Here is a 25460-nt window from a genome sequence, read left to right as displayed (position 1 = left end):
GACTGACAGGCAGAGCTCCGCCCTCCGCCTTTCTGTTCCCGCCCCTTGGCCAGCTGTCTGTCAATTGGTGGATTCTCCTGTCAGCCTCGGAACTCCTCAGAAGGACGAACGGCGGCGGTGGCTGCAGAGCCACAGGATTCTGGACCATGAGTACAGGCGAAACCTTCAAGACCAGCGAGACTTTCTAGGCTCAGCCCGTGAGACCCCATATCCCCTAAATTAGATTCGGACCCCCTCAGCGTGACACAAGTGCGCGCTCACACGCACACGCCCCGTCACCTCAGCTTCTCCAAGTGCCCTTTGGCTTAGGTCCCAAATGCACCTGTGCAGAACCAACCCACCCTCTGCCTGAGGAACCTGGTAGCTCGCCTCAGAGACTAAATTTCCAGACAGGAAACCTGGACTCTTAGCGTAGAGACCCTCCTAAGTCCCAGAGACTCTAAACGCCCTTAGACTCGAGGACCTGTCACTCCTTAAGATAGGCTTCCAAGGTCCTAAATGCTCTCATCCAGCAGGACCCTAACTATCTTCAACATGACAAACCCCAAATCTTCTTGACATAATCGTCAAATCTTGTCAGTTTGCAAGCCCCCAAACCTTATTTCACAGCCTGAAAGACTCCCCTAGCCTACAAACCCAATTCCCTTAATCTGATGAACCCCAATCCTCAGCCCGAGGTTTCCTAAATTAAAATCTCAGCCAGAGGGTCCCTAAATTTTCACCAGAGGGACTTCAATCCCGTATACTCAGGATTCCCGAATCCGTCTACCTGAAAACATCTCTCAGACCCAAGTGCTCTGCCCTGACTGACTCCTTGGGCCAGATGAAGAGAAGTGGAGGTGGTGGCGGGGGGGGGGGGGGTGTGGACCCCAATTGGCGGGAAGAATCTTTCTTCACTTGCTGTTGCAGGCCCTGACCCGGATGTAGGGTCGGTGCCTAGGTTTAGGGGTCAGTCCAGAATCGGAGTCTGAAGAAGCCGCTGTGATGGCTGCATGGATTCCCAGCCTCCAGCTCCTTCCCATGTGCTGGTGGGCATCCCTGCTCGCCCTTAGTTAGTTCTTCATCCATAGGACCATAGGACCCTGATCTTCTCCAGGGAAATGTCCCGCACCATGAACACCAACAAGCCGGAAGAGAATAGTACTGAAGGAGATGCAGGGAAACTCGAGTGGAAACCCAAGGTAGAACAAAGTTATCCTAGAATCAGTAAGATCATGGGGTGGACAGAGGCAAAACCCTTGAGAACCATAGACTCTTGGTCTACACTACCATATTGATCTTCCTATGACAAGATGGTGGTTCTGGATATGTGAGAGAGGAAAGGCTCATTAGCAACTGCTCTGTCAGCATGAACATCCAGTTTTTGCTTAAAGGGGCTTCTGGGAATGGGAGGAAAACCTTGATCACTGAGACCACAGTCCACAGTTCCAAATCCTGCCCAACATGTTCCCATTTTTGTTTTTATTTTTTCCTCCAGGTCAAAGATGAGTTCAAAGACATTTCCATATACTTCTCCAAAGAAGAATGGGCAGAGATGGGAGAGTGGGAGAAAATTCGCTATAGAAATGTGAAAAGGAACTATAAAATGCTGATTTCTATAGGTAACAAGAAGTCTTGGGTTGAACCAACCTAGATAAAAAACAAGTCTCCAATTCCCTTGTTATGTTAGTGCTGTCTCAGGTATCTAGAGTGGTACAGTTCCCAATGGAGACAAGTTTAGAAGAAATGTGTGTGTGTGTGTGTGTGTGTGTGTGTGTGTGTGTGTGTGTGTGTGTGTGAGAGAGAGAGAGAGAGAGAGAGAGAGAGAGAGAGAGAGATCTCATTTCCACACCAAGAGCCTACCTGGCCTTGTGATACTTTTCGTCCCATCCTCCAGGACCTGCTTCATTTTTTAAGAGGAACATCTTGCTTCTTTTCAGGTCTCAGAGCCCCTAGACCAGCTTTCATGTGTTACCAAAGGCAGGCAATCAAGCCCCAGATAAATGACAATGAGGATTCTGATGAGGAATGGACACCAAAGCAGCAAGGTGAGAAGGGGCTAGGAGAGTTTAGAAGGGAGGCGAGGAGTCAGGAGGATTTAGAAGTACCCATCTGATACCAACCCACATTTAGGTTTCAAAAATGTCTCAGAATTAACTCCTGAAAATTGGGGTTTTTTTCACCTAAGAATCAAAGGTCAGCAAACAAACAAGATGCAATGCAAAATACAGTAAGAAGCTATTCCTGTACATTTTAAAATATGTTAAAACTATACACTATTTATAAATACAATAATTATAAAATATATACAAATCTGGGCATGAACAAGAAATATCAAACCCAAAGTAGTTAGCATAAGTGCTTTTCTTAGTCTGTAGTCTGCTTGCTTATCATTAATAATGTAAATATGATACATGCAAATGTGTCTGTCTCTAAGGTCTTATTTTCACTTTTTATATGTACATAAAGAAATCTGAATTGTAAAGTAATTCTATTTTCATTTTTGAGGGACTTAGTATTTCTGGTAGCTGCACCATTTTATATTTCCACCAAAGGTGATCATTCAAGCATTCCAGTTTTTCCTCATCCTTGCCATTAACAAAGAGAAGATAAGTTCTGTCTAATTGAATAAGCCTAAATAAAACACCAATGACCCCAGCAGAATGATAGGGTTGATAATATTTTAGAAATAATTTCCATATCACCCTTGGGTCATCCTTGAAGTCTTCACTCAGTTATTCAGAATTCTCTATTCCTGGTGAGAATCCCAAATGTAAAAACTATATAGCAACCCAAACCCTGATTTCCCATACCTTTTTTTTCAGTCAGTTCTCCTTGGGTGCCTTTCCGGGTGAAGCACAGTAAACAACAGAAGGTAAGTGATTTCCAAAGCCTACAGACAAGAAAACCTTCCTCATGGATCCAAGCACAGGTAAGAAAAGGAAAAAGCTTAGAGTACTCTGGGAATTGCTACCTTCCCAGTCTCTTCTACACACTATCTCTCTTCCTCCCGGTCATTTGAATTAATAAGAACATCACTCACTTGAGTGTTCCTACCTCGGTTTTATTCTGCTATGTCAAAGGGAGAAATTTACTAATGTACTCTAAGGATAGTTTACGAATATACAGAGGATTTTTACTTTGGATGGCATGGATAAAGGAGATATGATCCTCTTCCTCATAAAGACTCATTCTGATAAGAAACAATAGCTCTCATCCCTAAGAAGATTCAAGTTTGATAGCAAGGGCTTCACAAATGAGAAAATGACTTAATCAGGCATGGTGGTGCTTGTCTGTAATTACATAGAATCAGAGTCCCAAGAAATACTGTGAGTTTGAGACCAGCCTAGTCTACTTAAGGAGTTCCAGGCCTGCCACAGGTATCCAGCATCATAGTGAGTTTTGGAATGGGGAAGAGAAAAGGATGTAAGATTTCAGATAGGCAAATAATTTCCATGGAAATGTCATCTGTGGGAGAGACTATAAAAGAAGCTAGTAATCTCACATTAATAATATATTCAATTGCACATGTTCTAGTCAGAATCACAAAAAGAATTATTATATGTGGGTGGTTGGAGAGAGGGCTCAGTGGTTAATAGCACTTCTTGTTCTTCCAGAGGTCCTGAGTTTGGTTTTTAGCTGTACAGTTTTAAACTGCCTTTAACTCCAACACCAAGAGATTGAATGTCCTTGTCTGACCCTGACAGAACCTGTGCAACACACACACACACACACACACACACACACACACACACGAAAATAAATCTTTTTCTAAAAAAGATTTATTTATTTTATGTATGCGAACACACTGTCTCTCTCTTCAGACACACCAACAGAGGGCATCGGATCCCATTACAGATGGTTGTGAGCCACCATGTGGTTGCTGGGAATCGAACTCAGGACCTCTAGAAGAGCAGTCAGTGCTCTTAACCGCTGAGCCATCTCTCCAGCCCAGAAAATAAATCTTTAAAAATAAACAATTAGCATGTATATTTATGAAGAAAAATTAGTGAATTTTCTGGAAAAATTAGTACAAGAATTAGTTAATCTAATTCCAGAGTCATCCTAAGTATTGTGTAACTCAAGGACTTGAAGGGCTAAGGTAGGAGGAATCCTGTGAGTTTAAGGTCAGCCTCCATAATGAGACCCTGTTTCAAACAAGCAACCTAATTCTAGAATCAACTATTTCCAACATGCCAATTTACAATTTTAGCATCACTTTGTTAGTTGTAGCGGTACATTTCTACCACCATCTCTTCATTTTCTTCCCAGAGATACTGCTAAGCTCTCACTTCCTTTTACAGATGTGTGTTTAACTTTAACTTTGTTTTCTACATTTCTCATTTGATCACTATTTCCTACTTTGTAAATATAGTCTCTTTCTCTCTGTAAGCTTTATCTTCTTCATGGCAAGCTTTGCTGCCCTTCCAGGTACTCTTCCCAAATATCCCTGTCCCAAGCCTGAAAGAAGCCTGAAGGGAGAAAGCCTAGCATATGGCCTTGTGCGCTGAATTCATTTAAGTTCTTCCTCGTCTCTTTCTTATTCAGACACTCCACACATTAACTAAAGTCACAGGTGAAAATTTATAAAAAGCTTTAAAGAACTACAGAAATGCCTATTGTGGTTTTTATATGTGACTCTAATTAAAGGAAACACCCAGAATGCCATTAAGTGATAAATCTAGTGTGAAGGAAGTATTTGGAATAGAAAATTTGCTGAACACAAGTGGCTCAGAACATGCCCAGAAACCAGTGTGCTCCCCTGAAGAAGGGAATACCTCCGGACAGCACTTTGGAAAAAAATTGAGTAAGAATAAATAATTTGGGAACTTAAATCCTCTAGATTACCTAGGAAGGTTAATGGGAATGGTCTGGAATGGTCAGTGTAGTAACTTTAAAGAGTTCTAAACTTGGTCTTGTCTAAGCTGTGGCATTGGTTGTGGGCATGCTACTAAGTAGTATGTTGGAACACTGACTTTAAAGGCACGCACTTGGGTTGTTATTTGCATGGAGGTGCTGGGACTTGGGCAAGCTCTGTGACCTTGTGAAAGTTAATATGTGGAAATAAGGATATGGTAGCTCTGTGTTGCTCTCAAACAGCAAGTGGAGCATAAAGTAACGGGTCCAATAAATCTCTGCGGCAATAGGAGCCAAATACTCTCAGTGCTGTTTGCCCAGGCCTTTGCTCAATGCCCAATTGCCGTGTGCCCTTACAAATATTTTACAAATGAATCAACATGTGAATGGACCTTTTTAAATAGAAAATGTGGGTAAGTAGAAATTAAACCCGAAGAGTCGGAAATTAAAATTCGATTAGACATCTGTTGTCAGATAAATGTGAGATTTTAGCTTCTTTAAACACAAAGTTAAAGGGGGAGCATATGGCAGTAAATTCCACATTCTTTTTAAACATTTTAAAATATATTTTAGATTTTTAAAGATTTATTTTGGGGTTGGGGATTTAGCTCAGTGGTAGAGCGCTTACCTAGGAAGCGCAAGGCCCTGGGTTCGGTCCCCAGCTCCGAAAAAAAGAACCAAAAAAAAAATAATAAAGATTTATTTTCACACGCATGTGGATGTCTGCCTCCACGCATATATGTGTACTATGTACAAGCCTGATGCCTGCAGAGATGGGATGGGAGTATTTGATTACCTAGAACTGGAGATACAGATGGTTGTGGGCCACGGTGTGAGTGCTGGGAACCAGACCCAGGCCCTTTATAAGAACAGCGTGTGCTTTAGCTGTTGAACTAGTTCCCCAGGCCTAGAGTTTAGATTTTATGAAGAAACAGGGATAAATGCTCAAAATTCACATACTTCAAGTCACCTTTGTTCTCCAATCCAGAACTCAGGAGAAAGAATGTTGAAGTGAATAGGTACAGGCTGCGAGAGAGAAAGGACCTTGCATATGAAGAGGTCAGCGAGCCCCAGGATGATGACTACCTCTGTAAGTGTCCACCAGGCTATCTTATGTAGGAGACAGTTATGTCCTAGTCTAGTGATACATCTGGTCATGTGGAATCCAGATCATGTCTACTCTAGTGACTTTGGGTACAGATTGTGAAAGTGACAGGAGTGCTGCGTTCTTTCTGAAGACCTTTAGATCTGGGGATGTTCACACACCTTCTCCAATCCTTGCTGTTTTTATTTTAGATTGTGAGAAGTGCCAGAATTTCTTCATCGACAGTTGTCCCAACCATGGGCCTCCTGTATTTGTAAAAGACAGTGTGGTGGACAGGGGGCATCCCAACCACTCAGTCCTCAGTCTGCCCCCTGGGCTGAGAATTGGTCCATCAGGCATCCCTGAAGCTGGACTTGGAGTATGGAATGAAGCATCTGATCTACCAGTGGGTCTGCACTTTGGTCCCTATAAGGGCCAGATTACAGAGGATGAAGAGGCAGCCAACAGTGGATACTCCTGGCTGGTGAGAAATGCCTTCTTTCCCTTCATCCTCTGTCTCCCCCCTTCCTTTTTGTGCTTCTGGTGTGACAAACTAGGATATGGACAGGGACAACATGACTAATTGTGTGTACTGAATGGTCTTTGTACAACATGGGTGGGAGTCCCGCTTCAAGATCTGAAGGTAAGTAGGGTTAGCCACTTTCAGGCTAGCGGTAGTGGTCCAGAGACAAAGAAAGCACACGTGTACATGATGACTCAGAAGCCTCATGTGTGGTCACTGTGAGTGGCTGAGTCCAACACTCAGGGAGCACTGGTGAGTGTGCAGTGACATGATTTCATTATTGTCATTCCCAGAGTCTTAATGTATTTTTTTCTGAAACTTAGATCACCAAGGGAAGAAACTGCTATGAGTATGTGGATGGGCAGGATGAGTCCCAAGCCAACTGGATGAGGTAAGGCCATTAGGTCTCTGAGTTCCAAGAAAGACTGTCACCCATAAGACTTGTTCCTTACTTTCTCATCATGACTTCTCCCATATGCTCTGCCCATTTTTTCTCTGCACAGTACTTCTTTTATATTGTGAAAGTAAGGAAAAATAAATTAATATTATCATTAACTTTTATCGAAGCACAAATCTACTCAGCAAAATTGGAATACTGGAGCCTATATTCACTGAAAACACTGGGCTTACAATTTATTCAATATTTAGGAAACATTTATTTTTTGAGTCCTAGTTCAGAAAATAGATTTCATTACTTGAGCAGGTCATACAACTTGAGTCCTTACAGGAGGCATATTCCAGATATTTTATTAAAAGACAGTTTGACCATAGGTCTCGTATTTTATGAGAAGTACACAGTGCTGAAACAACCTATAACAGAGGATCTTTAGATCAGGAGCCATACTGGGTTCTAGAAGGATGTAGGTTTGGATGCTGTGCACGCTAGTTCTTTTCTATAAGGATGAACTTAAATTTCTTATCCTCTTGATCTCATTTCTTGATTATAGGCATACACCATACCTATTTTATGTGGTGCTGGGAATGGAGCCTAGGGTTCTGTGTATGCAGGCAGGCGCTCTTCCAACCGAACTATATCTTCAGCCTTATTTTCTGTGTTGTCTTGCTAAAGGATCTCTTATGCTTTTATGGTAGCCTGGGCAGGTAGTGAGGAGAACTTTCAAACAAAGTTGGGATGAGTGTAGGATGGAATAGAATGACCTAGAAGCAGCATATATGACTGCTGCCAAGCTCTAACATATACACTGGAAGACTTAGAGTGTAGGAAAGCAAGAAGTCATTGCTTTCTCACTAGTACAGATAGAAAACTGAAGTAGGGCTTTGGAAACTGGGCTCTTGGGGAAAGAAAGGCCTTTGAGACAGATGAACAGGGCTTAGAGCTAGGATACCTGTAACATCAAAGGATAGATGAGACTAGAAGGTTCTTTGGAATGTGGTAGGGAGATTGGAAACATCATAGCATGGGGGCACTGGACACCTAGAAGGGACTAGTGCAGTCATGGAGCTGCCTACCTGCTATTTTCTTCCTTTTCCTTCCATTCCACTCCAGGTATGTGAACTGTGCCCGGGATGACGAAGAGCAGAACCTGGTGGCCTTTCAATATCACAGGAAAATCTTCTATCGGACCTGCCGGGTCATCAGGCCAGGTCGCGAGCTTCTGGTCTGGTATGGGGATGAGTATGGTCAAGAGCTGGGCATCAAGTGGGGAAGCAAGATGAAGAAAGGATTCACAGCAGGAAGAGGTGGGTACCACTATGATTCCCTAAAAGAGAAAGAGAAGATGGATTTCTCCTTGAGAATTTTCATTTTCTAACTACTTTTTAAAACATGATTTATGGTAAATTGAAAATGTTTAAATTCATTAGGGAAAATGAAAATGACAAACAGTTCTATAGGACTTATAGTGTCAAGTGCTAAAAGCTCACCATAAACCAACTGCATAAAAATCAGCATCTAGAACATCCAGAAATCGGGGTTGGGGATTTAGCTCAGCGGTAGAGCGCTTGCCTAGCAAACGCAAGGCCCTGGGTTCGGTCCCAGCTCCAAAAAAAAAAAAAAGGAAGAAAAAAAAAAAGAACATCCAGAAATCATAATATAGTAGGGAAAAGGAAGAAAAATGAGAGGGGGGTAAAACAAGAAAATGAAACGTGAACAGGAACCCTCAAAGGCATTTTTAGGGATAAGATTTCACAACAAGGAGCAGATACAATACTGGCCAGGAATGAGACCCTGGATGCAACAGAAAGCAGCTCATAAGTGGGATAAATGAAAGATAAGAAATATAGTTCAAAACCCTAGATTGCTTAATACAGATACTATCGCCCCACCCATCCCACTCCAGATTCAGAATGAAGTGTGGTCAAACACAGACCAGAGCTGTGGTGGTGGCTATTCAGTTGTCAACTTGACTGTATCTGGAACAAACTATAATCTAGAAGTCCAGTGCACACTTGTGAGATTTTCTGCTTGGTTTGAAGTGGGTGAATTCACTTCTTTTTTTTTTCTTTTCTTTTTTCTTTTCTTTTCTTTTTTTTTTTTTCGGAGCTGGGGATCGAACCCAGGGCCTTGCGCTTGCTAGGCAAGCGCTCTACCACTGAGCCAAATCCCCAACCCCTCACTTCTTTTTTTAAAAAAAGATTTATTTATTTATTTATTATATATGAGTACACTGTAGCTGTCTTCAGACACACCAGAAGAGGGCATCAGATCACATTACGGATGGTTGTGAGCCACCAGGTGGTTGCTGGGATTTGAACTCAGGACCTCTGGAAGACCACTGAGCCATCTCTCCAGTCTGGGTGAATTCACTTCTAATGCAGAAGTCTGAGTTAGAAAGACACAAACCTTTGATCCAGATCTTAAGGCTGGAAGACACAGGCCATTAATTTGGATGTTGAGGTAGAAAGACATGTGACATGCCTTTAATCCAAGCCTTGTAGAGGGAAGACATCTTTAATACAGATGGTGTTTTTTGCTGGAAGTCTATGTAAGGACATAGGAGAAGGATGCTTTTGCTCTTTGCTTGCTGGCTCGCACCTTGGTAGAACATCCATTCCCTTGTTGGCATTGGAGCCAACTTCTTTGGGATTCCAGCATATACAGAAGACCAACTGAGACACCCAGGCTTGTGGGGACTGAACAACTACTAGACTCTTGAACTTCCCACTCACAGCCAGTCGTTATTGGATTAGCTTAATTGCAGCCTGTAAAAAACACACACACACACACACACACACACACATATGTATATATGTATATATATATATATATATAGAGAGAGAGAGGGGGTGGGGTGGGGGGGAGGGAGAAATTCATTCCATAAGTTCTGTGAGTGTAGAGAACCCTGACTAATACAACTATAGACTTTTACTCTGGAAAACCCATGTCAGGAACATATTATTTTGTTCATATATGTTTGACATGAAAAGTAGTATGTCAAAGGAGGACTTATGGAAGGTATATTTTCAAATAATCAGCAGAATCTCAGACTTCATAGCCTCCTCCTGTGGCAATTCTACCCAGTGGTTATCAAGCTGTCCTGGTTTGTTCCTGACAACAAAACTGGTGGTTCTCTGAGCACCTCTTTCTACAAATCTTAATGCTACAAACACTTCTGGGAATATTCACTGAAAAATCCTCTTCCTTAAAACCATTTAAAAGCAGAGACTCTGCCCATTCACAGTGAGAACACGTAGGACAGACAGGGCAAGTTGCCAGTGTGTTTAACACTCGGGTGGTGCCCTCCCTACTCTGCCTTGACTACCTCAGCATCAGGAGGAAACCTTTCTCCATTACACCTCTATTTAGTGTGACGGTCCTTATGTAGGATGTGGTGGGTCAAGCAGTCTCCAACTTTTGCCTACCCATCAACATAAAAACTTTATAAAGATATTAAAACTGGGCGAATTCAAGACTGACTCAAAATAAATTCAGGGTTAGGAGTGCAGCTCAGTTGCCCAGCATGTACAAGCTCCCCTAACCCCCCCCCTCACTCACCAAGAAAAAACATAATCAAAACTGGGACAGGGGTATAGTTCTGTGGTAGATAACTGCCCAGCATGCACAAGACCCTGACTCCCATAACCAGAATCACAAATTAAAGGGAAGACAAGAGAAAGGGAGGGAAAGAAGAAAGGGAAAAGGAAATGGAGAGGGGATTCAATGCTTACATATTTTAGTAATGCTCAGAAAGATTTACCACAAACATATTGATTCTAATCTAATGAACTGATGTTTGAAAATTTTCTAAACTGATAAGACCTTCTAAGGAATGGTGATACTAAACTAAGTTACAGCAACACACACAAATAAGTACAAATACACTGGAGATGGGAAGCCGCTTGAGCAAGCCAGGGATAGCACACCATAAACAACACTCCTGATGGCCTCTGCATCAGCTCCTGTTTCTGACTTCCCTCAGTGACGGACTGTTACCTGGAAGTATGCGTTGACATAAACCGTTTCCTCTCCAAGTTGTGGAGAAGTGTTTCATCACAGCAACGGTAACCTTAACTAGGACACATGATCAACCAAAACCCACAGAGGACTTGTAAAATGAAAACTTCCTTGTAGTTCTCAATGTGGAACCCTGGGCCTCAGGTATGGTTCATGAAGACTGAAGACTGTACCACTGAGCCCCTTCCTCCCTCTAGAGAACAACAGCGACCAATCCTAAACGCAGATGAATTCCTAATCTAGCATCAGTTGCTTGATTTTGCAATCCAGAGGGGGGAAATGTGAATGGTTCTATGTATCCATAAGAATGTGAAAGATCAAACATACTCCAGTGGCTGGGTTCTCACAAACCATGCTTGTTCAGCTTAAAATGTTTATCTGTCAGGATATTCAGTTGTTAAGAGGAAACAATTCAAAAGTTGATATCACAGCTGATAAGCCAGGGCGAAGGAGCCATCCAGACTTTGCCCTGCAGAACCCTTTTCTGGATAACAGTGAAACAGATCTTCATAGATGATGGATTGTGCATAGAATTAGGTTTGACATGGTAAATTAAAAGGTTAATAATATTCTGTAAATATTAATGCTGGAAATTAATACATCAGCAAACAGTCCTTGACCAGCTTTTCTCTAATAACCACAGAGAGACCTATTAATATTTTAAAGCCTTAGGCCTTAGCTGGGCAGGCTCTCACCTAGCTCATGTAAGTTAACCTCATCCAGCCACCTGGCTAGCTACAGCTATACCTTACAGGTCCACAGTCATGTTTGTCTCCTCTCATATCTCCTGGCAAAAGTCTTTGTCCTTCTTCCCAGAGTTTTTTCTCCCTCCCAGGAAATCCAAGCCAGAGAATGCCTTAGGTAGGTGGGGAAGGACAGAGACACGATTTCACACAGCATACTCCAATAGCACGTAATTGTGTTGACCTTGGTGTGAGTCTGACTTGGACTTTCTACAAGGCCCTTGTCTCTGCTGCAGCAATGAGCTTAAGGTCCTTTGGATAGTGTTTGAAGTTTCTCCCCACAAAAGAAGTAACATCCATCAAGAGGCTTTGGCAACAGCTGTTCTCTGTTAAGCCTTCTCCTCAGAGGACCTCCGTGAAACTTTGTGCTTTCCTTCCTGTTCGTATACTTTGGCTTTGCAGCTATGCTTTCACCCGATCAAACTTGAAGAGCCATCACCCGTTTGAGAATCCCAAGCATACAAGTACTTTGAGCTTCATCAACAGGGATACTGACATGAGTCACTGTCCCGTCAAACTCAGCACACTTTTGAAACCTTCAGAACTATCTCAAGTTTGCTGAGCACGTTTCTGTTGCTCTGAAGAATGCCCAGCATTCATGACTAAGCCCTTGTTAGTGGAAAACGTTCCATTCTTCTCTGGTAGCAACAATAATAACCACACATTGTCTGTGTGGTGCTTTGAATAAGAATGATCCCTTAGCTCATCTTTGAATGCTTAGTTGTCAGGGAGTGGAACTCTTTGATAGGATTAGGAGGTGTGGCCTTGATAGAGAAAGTGTGTTGCTGGGCTTGGGCCTTGAGGTTTCAAAAGCCCATATGAGACCCAGTATCTCTTATTTTGCCTGCTAATCAGGGTGTAGCTCTCAACTACTTCTCCAGTACCATGCTTATTGCCATACTTCTTGCCATGATGATAATTTACTAACCTCTAAAACTGTAAGCAAGTCCTCTAATTAAATGCTTTCTTTTACAAGAGTTACCTTGGTAATGGTGTCTCTTCACAACAACAGAACAGTCACTAAGACAGTCTGTATAACCCATGGGTCACACATCAAATATATTAACAGCATTCCTGGAGAAACCATTGGACAATACGACCATTACTAGATCCATGTTCCCATTTGTTTTGCAAGATGAGGTTGTGGGTTTTTCTAATAGTGTTCACCAAAGCATTATGCTGGTCACATTCATCCAGGTGCCCAGGATTGCAGGTTTCACACAATGGTGTCCATTCAGCATGGTCTTGAACATTTGAGTCATTTCTATTTTGCGCAAAGTATTCAATAGAGAGTACACTGCCATTAATAGAAGCAATATGAAGCAAAAATCTCCCCTCTGTGATGTTTTCCCCTCTCTCCATAATGTTGGGTGACAGCTTCACTATGGAGGGGTTTGACATCATTTGTGTGTGAGCTGAGTTGTTCAGGAGAGGTGAAAGTGTGCCTGGTGAAAGGCTATTGGAGTCAACTGATACATTAATATTTCTCTCTTTTTTTTTAAAAGATTTATTCATTTATTATATATAAGTACACTATAGCTGTCTTCAGATACACCAGAAGAGGGCATCGGATCCCTTTACAGGTTGTGAGCCACCATGTGGTTGCTGGGAATTGAACTCAGGACCTCGGGAAGAGCAGTCGGGTGCTCTTAACCGCTGAGCCATCTCTCCAGCCCAAAGGGAAGCATGGAATTTTTTTTCCTTTTTTTTTTTTTTTCGGAGTTGGGGACTGAACCCAGGGCCTTGCGCTTGCTAGGCAAGTGCTCTACCACTGAGCTAAATCCCCAACCCCACTGAGCTAAATCCCCAACCCCAATATTTCTCTTGAGTGTTACATAAACTTGAAGTTGACAACAGGAAGTGAAGAACAGTCACTAGTATGTTTTCTACAAGTTAATATTGGCCTAACAAATGTTGGAGTGTTGGTTCCCACATCTTTTAAAAGTAGGATTGGGAGACCTGCTGTAACGTTTGGGGTTTCCATTATGTCCTACTGAATGAAATCTTTTATACAGACTTTCCTCTCAGGATGCTCTTCACTCTGGCTCACAGTGTCTGGAGACACTATATGCTCAGCTAATGTTAATGGAGACTTCAGTCAAGCTTTCAGACAATTCAGATTCTACAACAGAGCCACTGGCTAAATGGTCTGTTTCACCATTTACTGGTGGTTGTCTGCAGAAGGAGGCTCTCTAATTCCTCTTTGGTATAAAATCTACTATTTTCTTCCCTGGCCTTATATATCACTTCTGGTTGATCTCAGATAAATATTCCTTCTACTGCTTTTTTGTAGATATTTTTAGAAGCTGCTTTAGCCCTGTTAGAAGCAAGTTCATGAGGACTTGTAGAAACAAATTAATATACACTGAAGCACGACAGAGTTTGTCATCCTTTTGTCTTTTATGGCTGGGTCTGTACTGTGTTCATACAATTTATTTACAACATATCAGATCTTCTTACTTTGAGGGCTAAATCACATTTCTATTGAATTATTCTTCCTTTCTTCATCACCAAATAAAATTGCCCAGGGGTGTCATCTTTTGGATCTAAAACTTTATTATCATGTAGCAAGTTTTGAAGCTTATTATAAAGCTGGACCATACTGTCCAATTACCTGTTTATCTTGAAGTCTTGGATCTAAGCTGGGATGTAATATGTTGGACATCCTGTTCCAACATAGTCACTTGTACAATCATTACAGAAGATATGCCCACACCCTTTTTTTATTGGATATTTTATGAATTTACATTTCAAATGTTATCCCCTTTCCCAGTTCCTCCCTCTCCAATACCCCCTCCTCCTGCTTCTATGAGGATGCTCTCCCTCCTCAACACCCTGGCATTTCCCTACACTGGAGAAATGAACCTTCACAGGACCAAGGGCTTCTCCTCCTATTGATGCCAAATAATGCCATTCTCTGCTACATATGCAGGTGGAGTCATAGGTTCCTCCATGTGTACTCTTTGGTTGGTGGTTTAGTCCCTGGGTACTCTGGGCCCTGGTCAGTTGATATTGTTGTTCTTCCTATGGGGTTGCAAATCCCTTCAGCTCCTTCAGTCCTTTCTCCAACTCTGCCATTGGAGTCCCCATGCTCAGTCTGATGGTTAGCTGCAAGCATCCTCATCTGTATCAGTAAGTCTCTGGCAGAGCCTCTCAGGAGACATCCATATCAGGCTTCTGTCAGCAAGCAATTCTTGGCATCAGCAATAGTGACTGGGTTTGGTGGCTGCATATGGGGTGGATCCCCAGATGGGGCAGTCTCTGGATGGCCTTTCCTTCAGTCCCTGCTCCACTCTTTGCCCTTGTATTTCCTCTGGAGTATTTTGTTCCCCCTTATAAGAACTGAAGCATTCACAGTTTGGTCTTCCTTCTTCTTGAGCTTCATATGGTCTGTGAATTGTATCTTGTGTATTCCAAGCTTTGGGCTAATATCCACTTATCAGTGAATACATACCATGTGTATTTTTTTGTTACCTCACTCAGGATATTTTCTAGTTCCATACATTTGCCTAAGAATTTCATGTAGTCATTGTTTTTAATAGTGGAGTAGTACTCCATTGTGTAAATATACCACATTTTCTGTATCCATTCCTCTGTTGAGGGACATCTGGGTTCTTTTCAGCTTCTGGCTATTATAAATAAGGCCACTATGAATATAGTGAAGTATGTGCCCTTGTTATATGTGGAGCATCTTTTGGGTATATGCCCAGGAGTGGTATAGCTGGGTCCTCAGGTAGCACTATGTCCAATTTTCTGAGGAACCTCCAGACTCATTTCCCAAGTGGTTGCATCAGCTTGCAATCCTACCAACAATGGAGGAGTGTTCCTCTTTGTCCACATCCTCACCAGCACCTGCTGTCACCTGAGTTTTTGATCTTAGCCATTCTGACTGGTATGAGGTGGAAATCTCAGAGTTGTTTTGATTTGCATTTCCCTGATGACTAAGGATATTGAACATTTCTTTAGGTGCTTCTTGTCCATTCAATATTCTTCAGTTGAGAATTCTTTGTTTAGCTCTGTTCCCCATTTCTAATAGGATTATTTGAGTCTCTGGAGTCTAACTTCTTGAGTTCTTTGTATATACTAGATATTAACTCTCTATCAGATGTAGGATTGGTAAAGATCTTTTCCCATTCTTTTGGTTGCCCACATCCTTCTAAATGCACAGGCTTCTTTTAGTGGGAGCACTGGCTTCTACAGGAGCACAAGTGCTGCACGGATATGGACCTAGGGCCTCTCGGTAGCTTCATGACTGCATGCAACTGGAAAATGCTTTTTCCTGAAGCAGACTTCCTGAGCTTTATGAATCCCCTTGGAGGATGGGTGCACTCAGACTGCAGAACACTGTTGTTTGGAGTTTCAGAGCCCTCAGGACATCTTGTGTTTCAATTCTTTTTTTTTTTTTCTTTTTTTTTTTTTTCGGAGCTGGGGACCGAACCCAGGGCCTTGCGCTTCCTAGGCAAGCGCTCTACCACTGAGCTAAATCCCCAACCCCCTGTGTTTCAATTCTTAAGCTAAATGAAATGAAATATAAACAGTAAATTTTCAAGAACTTCTGAAATTAAAGATCATTTTGTGTACTTTTAAGTGTTGTAACATTTTTATGTTTTTAAATATTCTAATTTTAAAAAGGATTGTTGTACTTATTTTATATGTATGAGTGTTTGCTTGCATGCATATATGTGCCCGCAGTGCCTGCTGAAGCCAGGAAAAAGTGATGGATCTCCCGGAAATGGAGTTATAGATAGTTGTGAGCTACCATGTAGGTACCAAAATCAAACCTAGATCTTCTGTAAGAGCAGCAAGAACTCTTAATATCCGAACCATTTCTCTAGCCTAAATTTATTTCAAGTACATTATGAACAAAATTTATAACAACATATAGTGCTATAAGGTTAGAGGCCAGAAAAAAGAAACAAGTTTTCAAGTACCCATTAACTTTTTTGCTGAATTGGTTTATCCTGGGCCTTCCTTTTGGTTTCTTAATTTTCTTCATACTTGTAAATAATATAAATGTATCACCATGCATTGTGTCAGTTAGTTGTCAGGTATGTTATAGCCCTGTGTCAGGAGAGGGAAAAATAAATTAACCCAGGAAAAATGTTTAGAGACCCGTAGAGTAGGGGTAAACATAAAGGACACTGAAGGAAGGTAACATTTGGTAGGGGCAAACGGATAGTTGAAAGGTCTCAGATAGAGGAGGTAACTGTTGAAGACAGGTCGAAGTCATTTCGTGGAAGAAGGCAGACACCAGAGAAGTGCACATGAGCTCTTTAATGTAGAGCCTGTGACTGGTCCCAGGACAGTGGAGAGGGAGGCAATTGTGGAGGTTCAGTTCTGTGTTCTAAAATGATGCTTTGGCTAATTTTCAAAAATATAATGCAGTGTGCAATCAACTTAGAGATTGCTTCAATTTCCAGGGGGAAAGGATTGTATGGAATGGACTAGGTGGTCACAGAGAAGACATCTGACTAAAGATATGTTTTGAAACAGGATTTTTCTGTTATACTTGAAATGGGCTAAAAGTAGATGAAATAAGCATGAATACTTGGTGTGAGAAAGGAATTAACTTTCATTTTACAATTTGTGGGTCATTGAGACAGACACTTCATAGCCAAGGTGTGGCAGCAGAAGCCAGCAACGTTTAGTCAATAGGACCCAGAACATCTTGCCTTCTTTAACCTAAAGGAGAACCCCCAACTGAATATGTCTTTTAGAATAAGAAGACAATTTCAAACTCGTATATGCTGCTTTTATCAACAACTCTACCTAGGTACACATAGTTGTTGATCTTCTAGCTGGATGGACTCCAATTACTTTAACTTTCCTATTTTTAAGAAAAGTCAGAAGGGAAATTCCACCTAAGGAAGTGTTGTAATGTCTCAATAGTATGATGTAGGAGCAGAGAGTGTATAGCGAAAGGTGATTAGGCATCTGTGTAAGTGGAGCTGGGTGAGGCAGAGTTGTTGGGTAAGGTAGGATATAAAAACCAAGAACAACTTATAGTTTGTAGGGCATGCTCACTGTTGCATTGTTTACACCAGGAATAAGGTGGCCCTGGTCCTACTTGGAGGACCAGAGTCTGGCTGCTATGTAGAAGGCCCCTAATGTAAACATTTATAGATTTCTGTAAAAGATGTAGTTAAATAATGTTGTTGTAAAAATATAAAAAAAAGTATCGGTTGGTCTTTTACCCCGCTGGGTCTACACCTTGGTGCCCCAAGATATCTCCTAGATATCTTGGCGGAAAGACAGCCTAGCCGCACACTTTCCTACACTCAAACCCTCACATAAAAGAACACACAACACAATAATCTTAGATCCAATTTGTAAGATATAATTGCCCACTTAAACATACAAAGCCCGGTACTATCCATCCCTTGAGAACATTAATAACAACCTGTAAATACACAGAGCAGAATCTTAACATCACCTGCCATCTTGTCCTGCCACGGCTTCTCAGCCCCTCTCTCCCTCTCCTCTCTCCTCCTCTCTCCTCCCTTCCTTCAAACTTCTCTCCCACCCATCCTTCCTTCTCCTCCAATGACAGGCCTCCTTCTATCCTGTACCTGCCCCTCACCTGTACTTTACAAATTCAATGGGGAAAAGGTTCTGATCAAGTCACCTGATTCCTGAGTATGTGACTAGGCAGCTGTCCTAGGGGCAGTGGAATTAGCATCAAAATACAGATAACTTCAGGGCAAACCACAACAAAATAAATATAGAATAAGGGCTGGAGAGATGGCTCTGCGGTTAAGAGCACTGACTGCTCTTCCAGAGGTCCTGAGTTCAATTCCCAGCAACCACATGGTGGCTCACAACCATCTGTAAAGGGATGCTCTCTTCGGGAGGCAGAGGCAGGAGGATCTCTGTGATTTCAAGGCCACTCTTGTCTACAAAATGAGTTCCAGGATAGCCCGGAATATACAGAGAAACTGTCTTGAAAAAACAAACCAAAATGACAACAACAAAAAAACCCCAAACAAACAAAAATAACAACAATAACAAAAAAAAATACCAAAGAAATGAGGGAATGTGCCCACTGTTTGCACTTGATGGGAGACAGACAACTTGTGTTGGCTATTGCTTGTCTTGAGGCAAGAGTCTTACCTCATTGACCAGTTTGTCCTTGAACTAACGGTGATTAGACATGAACAATCAAACCTATCTGAGTGTGTGTTGACTCATGAAGACTGAGTAACGGGGTAGGCCTGACCACATAGAAAATCAGATGCCTAGGCAATTTATTATGTTCAGTCTCACCAAAAACTTCATCTTTCCACAGAACTAAGGACAGAGATTCATCCTTGTTTTTTGTGCTCTTTGGCCTTCTCAAGTCAGAAATTCCTCACTCAACATGTAGAATGGAATCATCGCACAGAAATCTTCCCAGGAGCATCTGCAAGGATAAATCCTAAGCCAGGAGATCCCTGTCCAGATCAGCTTCAGGAACATTTTGATTCACAGAACAAGAATGACAAAGCCAGCAATGAAGTCAAAAGAAAATCCAAACCCAGGCATAAATGGACAAGACAGAGGATTTCAACAGCCTTTTCCAGTACTCTCAAAGAACAAATGAGATCTGAGGAAAGTAAGAGAACTGTAGAAGAAGAGCTTAGAACAGGCCAGACAACAAATATAGAGGACACAGCCAAATCATTTATTGCATCAGAAACCTCAAGAATTGAAAGGCAATGTGGGCAATGTTTCAGTGATAAGTCAAATGTCAGTGAGCACCAGAGGACACACACAGGGGAGAAGCCCTACATTTGCAGGGAGTGTGGGCGGGGCTTTACACAGAAGTCAGACCTCATCAAGCACCAGAGGACACACACAGAGGAGAAGCCCTACATTTGCAGGGAGTGTGGGCGGGGCTTTACACAGAAGTCAAGCCTCATCCAGCACCAGAGGACACACACAGGGGAGAAGCCCTACATTTGCAGGGAGTGTGGGCGGGGCTTTACACAGAAGTCAGACCTCATCAAGCACCAGAGGACACACACAGAGGAGAAGCCCTACATTTGCAGGGAGTGTGGGCTGGGCTTTACACGGAAGTCAAACCTCATCCAGCACCAGAGGACACACACAGGGGAGAAACCCTACATTTGCAGGGAGTGTGGGCTGGGCTTTACACAGAAGTCAAACCTCATCCGGCACCTGAGGACACACACAGGGGAGAAGCCCTACATTTGCAGGGAGTGTGGGCTGGGCTTTACACGGAAGTCAAACCTCATCCAGCACCAGAGGACACACACAGGGGAGAAACCCTACATTTGCAGGGAGTGTGGGCTGGGCTTTACATGGAAGTCAAGCCTCATCCAGCACCAGAGGACACACACAGGGGAGAAGCCCTACATTTGCAGGGAGTGTGGGCAGGGCTTTACATGGAAGTCAAGCCTCATCCAGCACCAGAGGACACACACAGGGGAGAAGCCCTACATTTGCAGGGAGTGTGGGCGGGGCTTTACATGGAAGTCAAGCCTCATCCAGCACCAGAGGACACACACAGGGGAGAAGCCCTACATTTGCAGGGAGTGTGGGCGGGGCTTTACATGGAAGTCAAGCCTCATCCAGCACCAGAGGACACACACAGTGGAGAAGTAATATCTTTTCAAAAAGAATGAGAAAGCCAATAGCAATAAAACCGCATCTCAACAATTACAGAAAGACCACTAAACATCTTCCCACCTGTTCTACTAAAACTTCTGAGAAGTCTGATTTTCAAAACTAGAGTATAAAATGATTAAAAAGGAAAATTAAATCCCCTTTTCTTTTCCTTTTCGTTTTTTAAAGACAGATTTCTCTGTGCCGCCTGGCTGTCCTGGAACTTGTTCTGTAGACCAGACTGGCTTCAAAATCAGATTTGCTAGCTTTGAAAGACCCCCAAACTTGGGGAGACTCTTGCTCCAGTCACGGGTTGGGGTACCCCCAGGAAACACGAGTAGCCGGTCTTGATGTAATCAGCAAGAGGCAGTTTTATTTACGAGATCTCGGGCTGACACATATCCCACACAGGAGATTGAGTCAAGCCCCGAGCCTCTCTAGGCAGGAACTTATATAGGGAAAACCAGGGGTTTCGTGTGGATACACATAATTGGCTAATACAAAGGGTGCACAGTTACTTTTGGCATGGTGTTACATCAACAAAACATACGTGTAATCTAGCATCTCAGCAATGTGGGCAGGGCAACTCATCTCACTGCAGCAGGGGGATGACCCATCCTCAGAGAGTGAAGGAAGGGGAGGGGGTGGCTCCAGATGACCAGTGTCCTTGGGAGCTGATAGTCGGGCCAGTGAGCCCTATCTCAAATTCTCTCAGGCATGTCTGGACTTTGTTTGAGACTAACTTTTTGAAATTTAACTCTTCAGCTTCTGCCTCCCTATTGCTAGGAGTAAAGTTGTATGCTGAAGGCCCCATTACAAATTATCATCTTCATGTGAGATGAGTTAGAAAGCAAAACAAAACAAACAAACATCCCCCCAAAGAAACAAACAAAACAAAAATAAACAGAACAGAAGAAGGTTCCTTGGATACACAAGGATGTCTCTCAGTTCTTTCTCCCACAAATCCCCTCTGTTTTTTGTTTTTATTTATTTTTTTTATTTAGCCTCATAGTCTGATTAAGTTTTTCTCCATACAAATCTGAAGCCCAAGTAGTTCATTCCCTATTAATCACTGGGGAAGGTCCCTGGAAAGGTATAAGTATGGGATCACTATAGTGAATAAAGTATTAGTGACTCATAGCCAGGCATGGTGATGTATGCCTTTAAATGCAGCCATTGGGAGGCAGAAGTAGGTGGATTTCTGTGAATTCAATGTAAGCCTGTACTACATAGTGAATGTCTAGGACATCTAGAGCTACACAGAGAGAACCTATTTTTTTAAAAAAAAAGTATTAAAGAATCAATTCTGGGATCCACTGAGAACTATCTGAGATTTGAAGCATAATTGGGTGTTTTAGTTATAGTTTCTATTGTGTGATAAGATGACAAAAAGCAACTTGGCAAGAAAAGGGTTTATTTTATCATACACTTCCAAGTTATAGTCTATCATTGAAGGAAATGATGGCAGAAACTCAAGCGGGGCAGGAATTTGGGAGCATGAAGTAATTCAGAGGCCATAGAGCAGTACTGCTTTACTGATTTGTTCCTCATGGCTTGCACAGCCTGCTTTCTTATAGCACCAAGATCACCAGCCCAGATGTGGTATACCCACAATGAGCTGGAACCTCCCACATCAATCCTTACTTGAGAAAATCACCATAGGCAAGTCTAGTGGGGACATTTTCTCAGTTGAGAGACCCTCTTCTAAAGGGATTCTAGCTTGTATAAGTTTGACATAAAACTAGCCAGCACACTGGATCAAGAACGAAGATTTCACAGTTAACTATTATTTTCTCTATTCTCCTGCCAGGCTTGTTGGCTCTTGTCGTCTTCCAACCTCTGAAGACTCAGAGATGAAATTCAGCAGGGTTGTGTGTGCACATATGAGTACATGTGTGGCTATGTTTTATGTACCTTACATGCATGTATGAAAATGTTTATGGATGTGGCCTAGGTATATGCATTATTGTGTGCCTGATGGTTATGTAGGTACACCTACACACATGTGTACATTTTATGTCTGTGCATGTGTGGGTGCATTTGTTTGGGGCTACTGATCAGAGAAATAATGTATTCCATCTCTCTAGAGTAAACCTTAGAGCCTCTTGTGTGTGTGTGTGTGTGTGTGTGTGTGTGTGTGTGTACAAGTAGACTATAGATAGACGAATAAATAGATACATAGATACATACATAGATAGTTAGAGAGATAGATAGTAGATAATTAGTCATTAAATCAGATAAAAATCATTTCCAAGAAAGCTGATATAATTAGATATGTTTAGCAAAATATGCCAAACTCAGAAACCCGAGTATTATAGGTTTTTCTCTCATGTGTGAAGATCTAAACAAACAAAAGACATGCAAGTACAAGAGGATCTATTACAGAATAAGATTAGGGAATTAGTGAGCTGAAACAAGTGTGGGTAATAGGGAAGATAAATACCTTACATACAGGTGTGAAAATGTCACAATGAAGGCTGGAGAGATGGCTCAGTGGTTAGAGCACTGACTGCTCTTCCAGAGGTCCTGAGTTCAAATCCCAGAAACCACATGGTGGCTCACAACCATCTGTAATGAGATCTGATGCCCTCTTCTGGTGTACTTATTTATAATAAATGCATTTTAAAAATTAAAAGAAAGGAAAATGTCACAATGAAATCCACTACATACACTAATGTAGAAAAATGCCACCTTTAAAAAAGACTACTAAAGCCAGGTATTGTAGCATATGCCTTCAATCCCAGCATACAGGAGACAACGGCAGGTGGATCTCTGTGAATTTGAGGTCAGTCTGGTCTATAAAGAGAGTTCCAGGACAGCTAGGACTCAGAGAAACTCTGTCTTGAAAAACAAACAAACAAACAAACAAACAAGACTATTGCCTCCACCACCCATACCTAGACTTCCCACATCCTCCTCCAGGGTTCAACCTGGTGACTTTCCACTACCACCCTATACTTGTTGTAGTCTGGGTCCCATAGCCAATGCTCCAGCCTAGGCTGGCCTCCAGCACTTGAAGCAGCTGACCACTGGGCTTCCTCAATGTCCCATATGCTGTGTCCATGAGAGGGCAGAGTTAGCCAGAACCTGGCTGACTTCATGACTGGCTGCAAACTGCCAGTTTAGGGGACTAGGCCTAAGTTTATGTTTCACAGAACTTGGAAAGTCTAAAACAGTCAATTCCAGAAAAAAAGCTATACCCCCCTGAGATAGAACCAACCAATCAAAGGAAAGAAAGGTAAAAGTAACCCACTCCTACCCTAGGACAGGCTTTAAATTGACCCTGAAAAACCCACATCTCTGTCTTACATTCAATCTATGGTAACCTCTGCATGTAGATTCTCTGCAGAACAATTGCTCTTTATGAATGAGATAGCCAGGGATATGTACCACCCTGGAAGAAGATGTGAGAAGTTTGGGAGTTGGATGGTGGAGGCAGTACACAGTGTCTGGTGGCTAGAAGATGCATAGAGGTTGACTCTGGCTTAGGAGGAGGTAGTAGGACTAGGTCTGGGTGTAAGGGTCTGTGATTTGCTGAGAATGGCACCCCAGACTCAACTACTATGCAACAGCAGAGTGTTTGTTCTGTAATTGGGGGAGGTCTGATGCTTTGACTGGGAATCTGTGTTACTGACATAGAAGGTCCTCACCCCCAATTGGTTTTTGATCTATCAATAAAGATTCCAGTGGCCAATGGCTGGGTAGTAAGAAAGAGGTGGAGCTTCCAGGTTCCTGTAGGCTAGGAGAGAGAAAGAGAATCAAGAGACTTGAGGGAGAGAAATGGAACAGACTTGTAGCTTCGGGGGAGATCTACCAAAATGTAGGCAGAAAGGGAAAGTGGCTCATAGGCTTCAGAGATGGTAACTGATCAACTAAGTTGAGGGCAGATGACCAAGCCAGCTTAGTCAGTCAACAAGTTCTGGAGGGTTTGGGGAAGAAAGCCTACTTCCCTGTTCTAACCCAAAGTCAAATTCTTGCCTGAAGCCTACTTCCTTGTTCTGGCCCAATGTCAAATTTCTGCCAAGTTTCTAGAAGTGGCTCCAAAAGCTCTCCACAGGCAGATTTAGAGGTGTTGAGTTAGGAATAAAGGTAACTGAGGAGCTAAGCTGAGGGCAGATAAGTGAGACTAGGGAGCTTGACGTGAAATTCACAAAGAATCAATAAATAGTTTTTTTTTTAAAGCCTAGGCCCAAATTTATAAAAAAATTTACCAGATATCAAAAGAAATTGACACCCAGTCATTCTTAAACCATTAAAAAACAGAAACAGAGGAAGCACCTCCCAGATTACTCCTATGAGGACAATATCACTCTAATACCCAAATCATGTAAAGACACAACAACAATAACAATAACAACAACAACTACAGGCAAATATCTCTGATGAACATAGATTCAAAAATACTCAATAAAGTACTTGCAAACAAATAAAGATATACATCAAAATGTACCCACTGAGACCAAGTTGGCTTTATCCCTGAAATGGAAAGATATGCAAGTTAATAAATGTAATAAACTACACAAATTAACTTAATGAAGAAAATCATATAATTATCTGAACAGATTCAGGAAAAGCCTTTGACAAAATTCAACATGTCTTCATGACAAAAGTCTCAGGAGACCTAGGGTTAGAAGGAACACACATCAACATAATAAAAGCTATGTACAGTCAACACACAGCCAACACCATTCTAAATGGAGAAAAGCTTGAAGCAAGCACACTGCAGTCAGAAATGAAACAAGGATGTCCATTGATGTCCATTATCCATACTCCTTTCCAACACTGTGCTCAAAGTACTCATTGAGGCAATAAGGCAAGAGAAGGAAATTAGCAGGATGAAAGTAGGGCTGGAGAGATGGCTCAGTGGTTAAGAGCACTGACTGGTCTTCTAGAGGTCCGGAGTTTAATTCCCAGCAACCATCTACAATGGGATTCAATGCCTTCTTCTGGTATGTCTGACAGTGTACTAACATACATAAAAAACAGATAAATAATTTTTTTAAAGACGGGGGATACAAGTAGAGAGTGAAGAAGTCAAACTATCCCTATTTGAAATGATATGATACTAGACATTAGAGATCCCCAAAAGTTGACCAGATATCCTTTATCTATAAAAATAAAATTTAGCAATGTGGCATGATTCAGAATCAACTTATATAATCAATAAATTTTCTATATACACCAACAAGTCAGCTTTAAGTCTTAGTGAAAAAAAAAATAAAACAAGTCAGACAGACAAAGAAGGAGATCATGGAC

The 25460-nt window shown here is 42.0% G+C and overlaps 1 protein-coding gene and 1 pseudogene across 1 annotated transcript; one reads left to right on the top strand and one right to left on the bottom strand.

Moving 5' to 3' along the window:
- The first annotated feature begins 92 nt into the window (after positions 1-92).
- Positions 93-20366, top strand: Prdm9 (PR/SET domain 9). Its single transcript, NM_001108903.2, is given in 11 exon segments — positions 93-197; positions 1071-1181; positions 1478-1601; positions 1920-2027; positions 2805-2854; positions 4630-4786; positions 5825-5926; positions 6133-6404; positions 6767-6834; positions 7951-8144; positions 18886-20366. Coding segments are annotated over 10 exon segments (2475 nt in total). The 5' UTR covers positions 93-197; positions 1071-1100; the 3' UTR covers positions 20205-20366.
- Bard1-ps1 (BRCA1 associated RING domain 1, pseudogene 1) lies at positions 13505-16629 on the bottom strand (annotated as a pseudogene).
- Positions 20367-25460: the final 5094 nt, after the last annotated feature.

The sequence above is a fragment of the Rattus norvegicus genome, chromosome 1, assembly GCF_021556685.1.
Source record: "Rattus norvegicus strain SHRSP/BbbUtx chromosome 1, alternate assembly SHRSP_T2T, whole genome shotgun sequence".
Taxonomy (NCBI): Eukaryota; Metazoa; Chordata; class Mammalia; order Rodentia; family Muridae; genus Rattus; species Rattus norvegicus.
The sequence above is the reverse complement of the archived record's forward strand: the minus strand, read 5'-3'. Positions and strand labels throughout refer to the sequence as shown.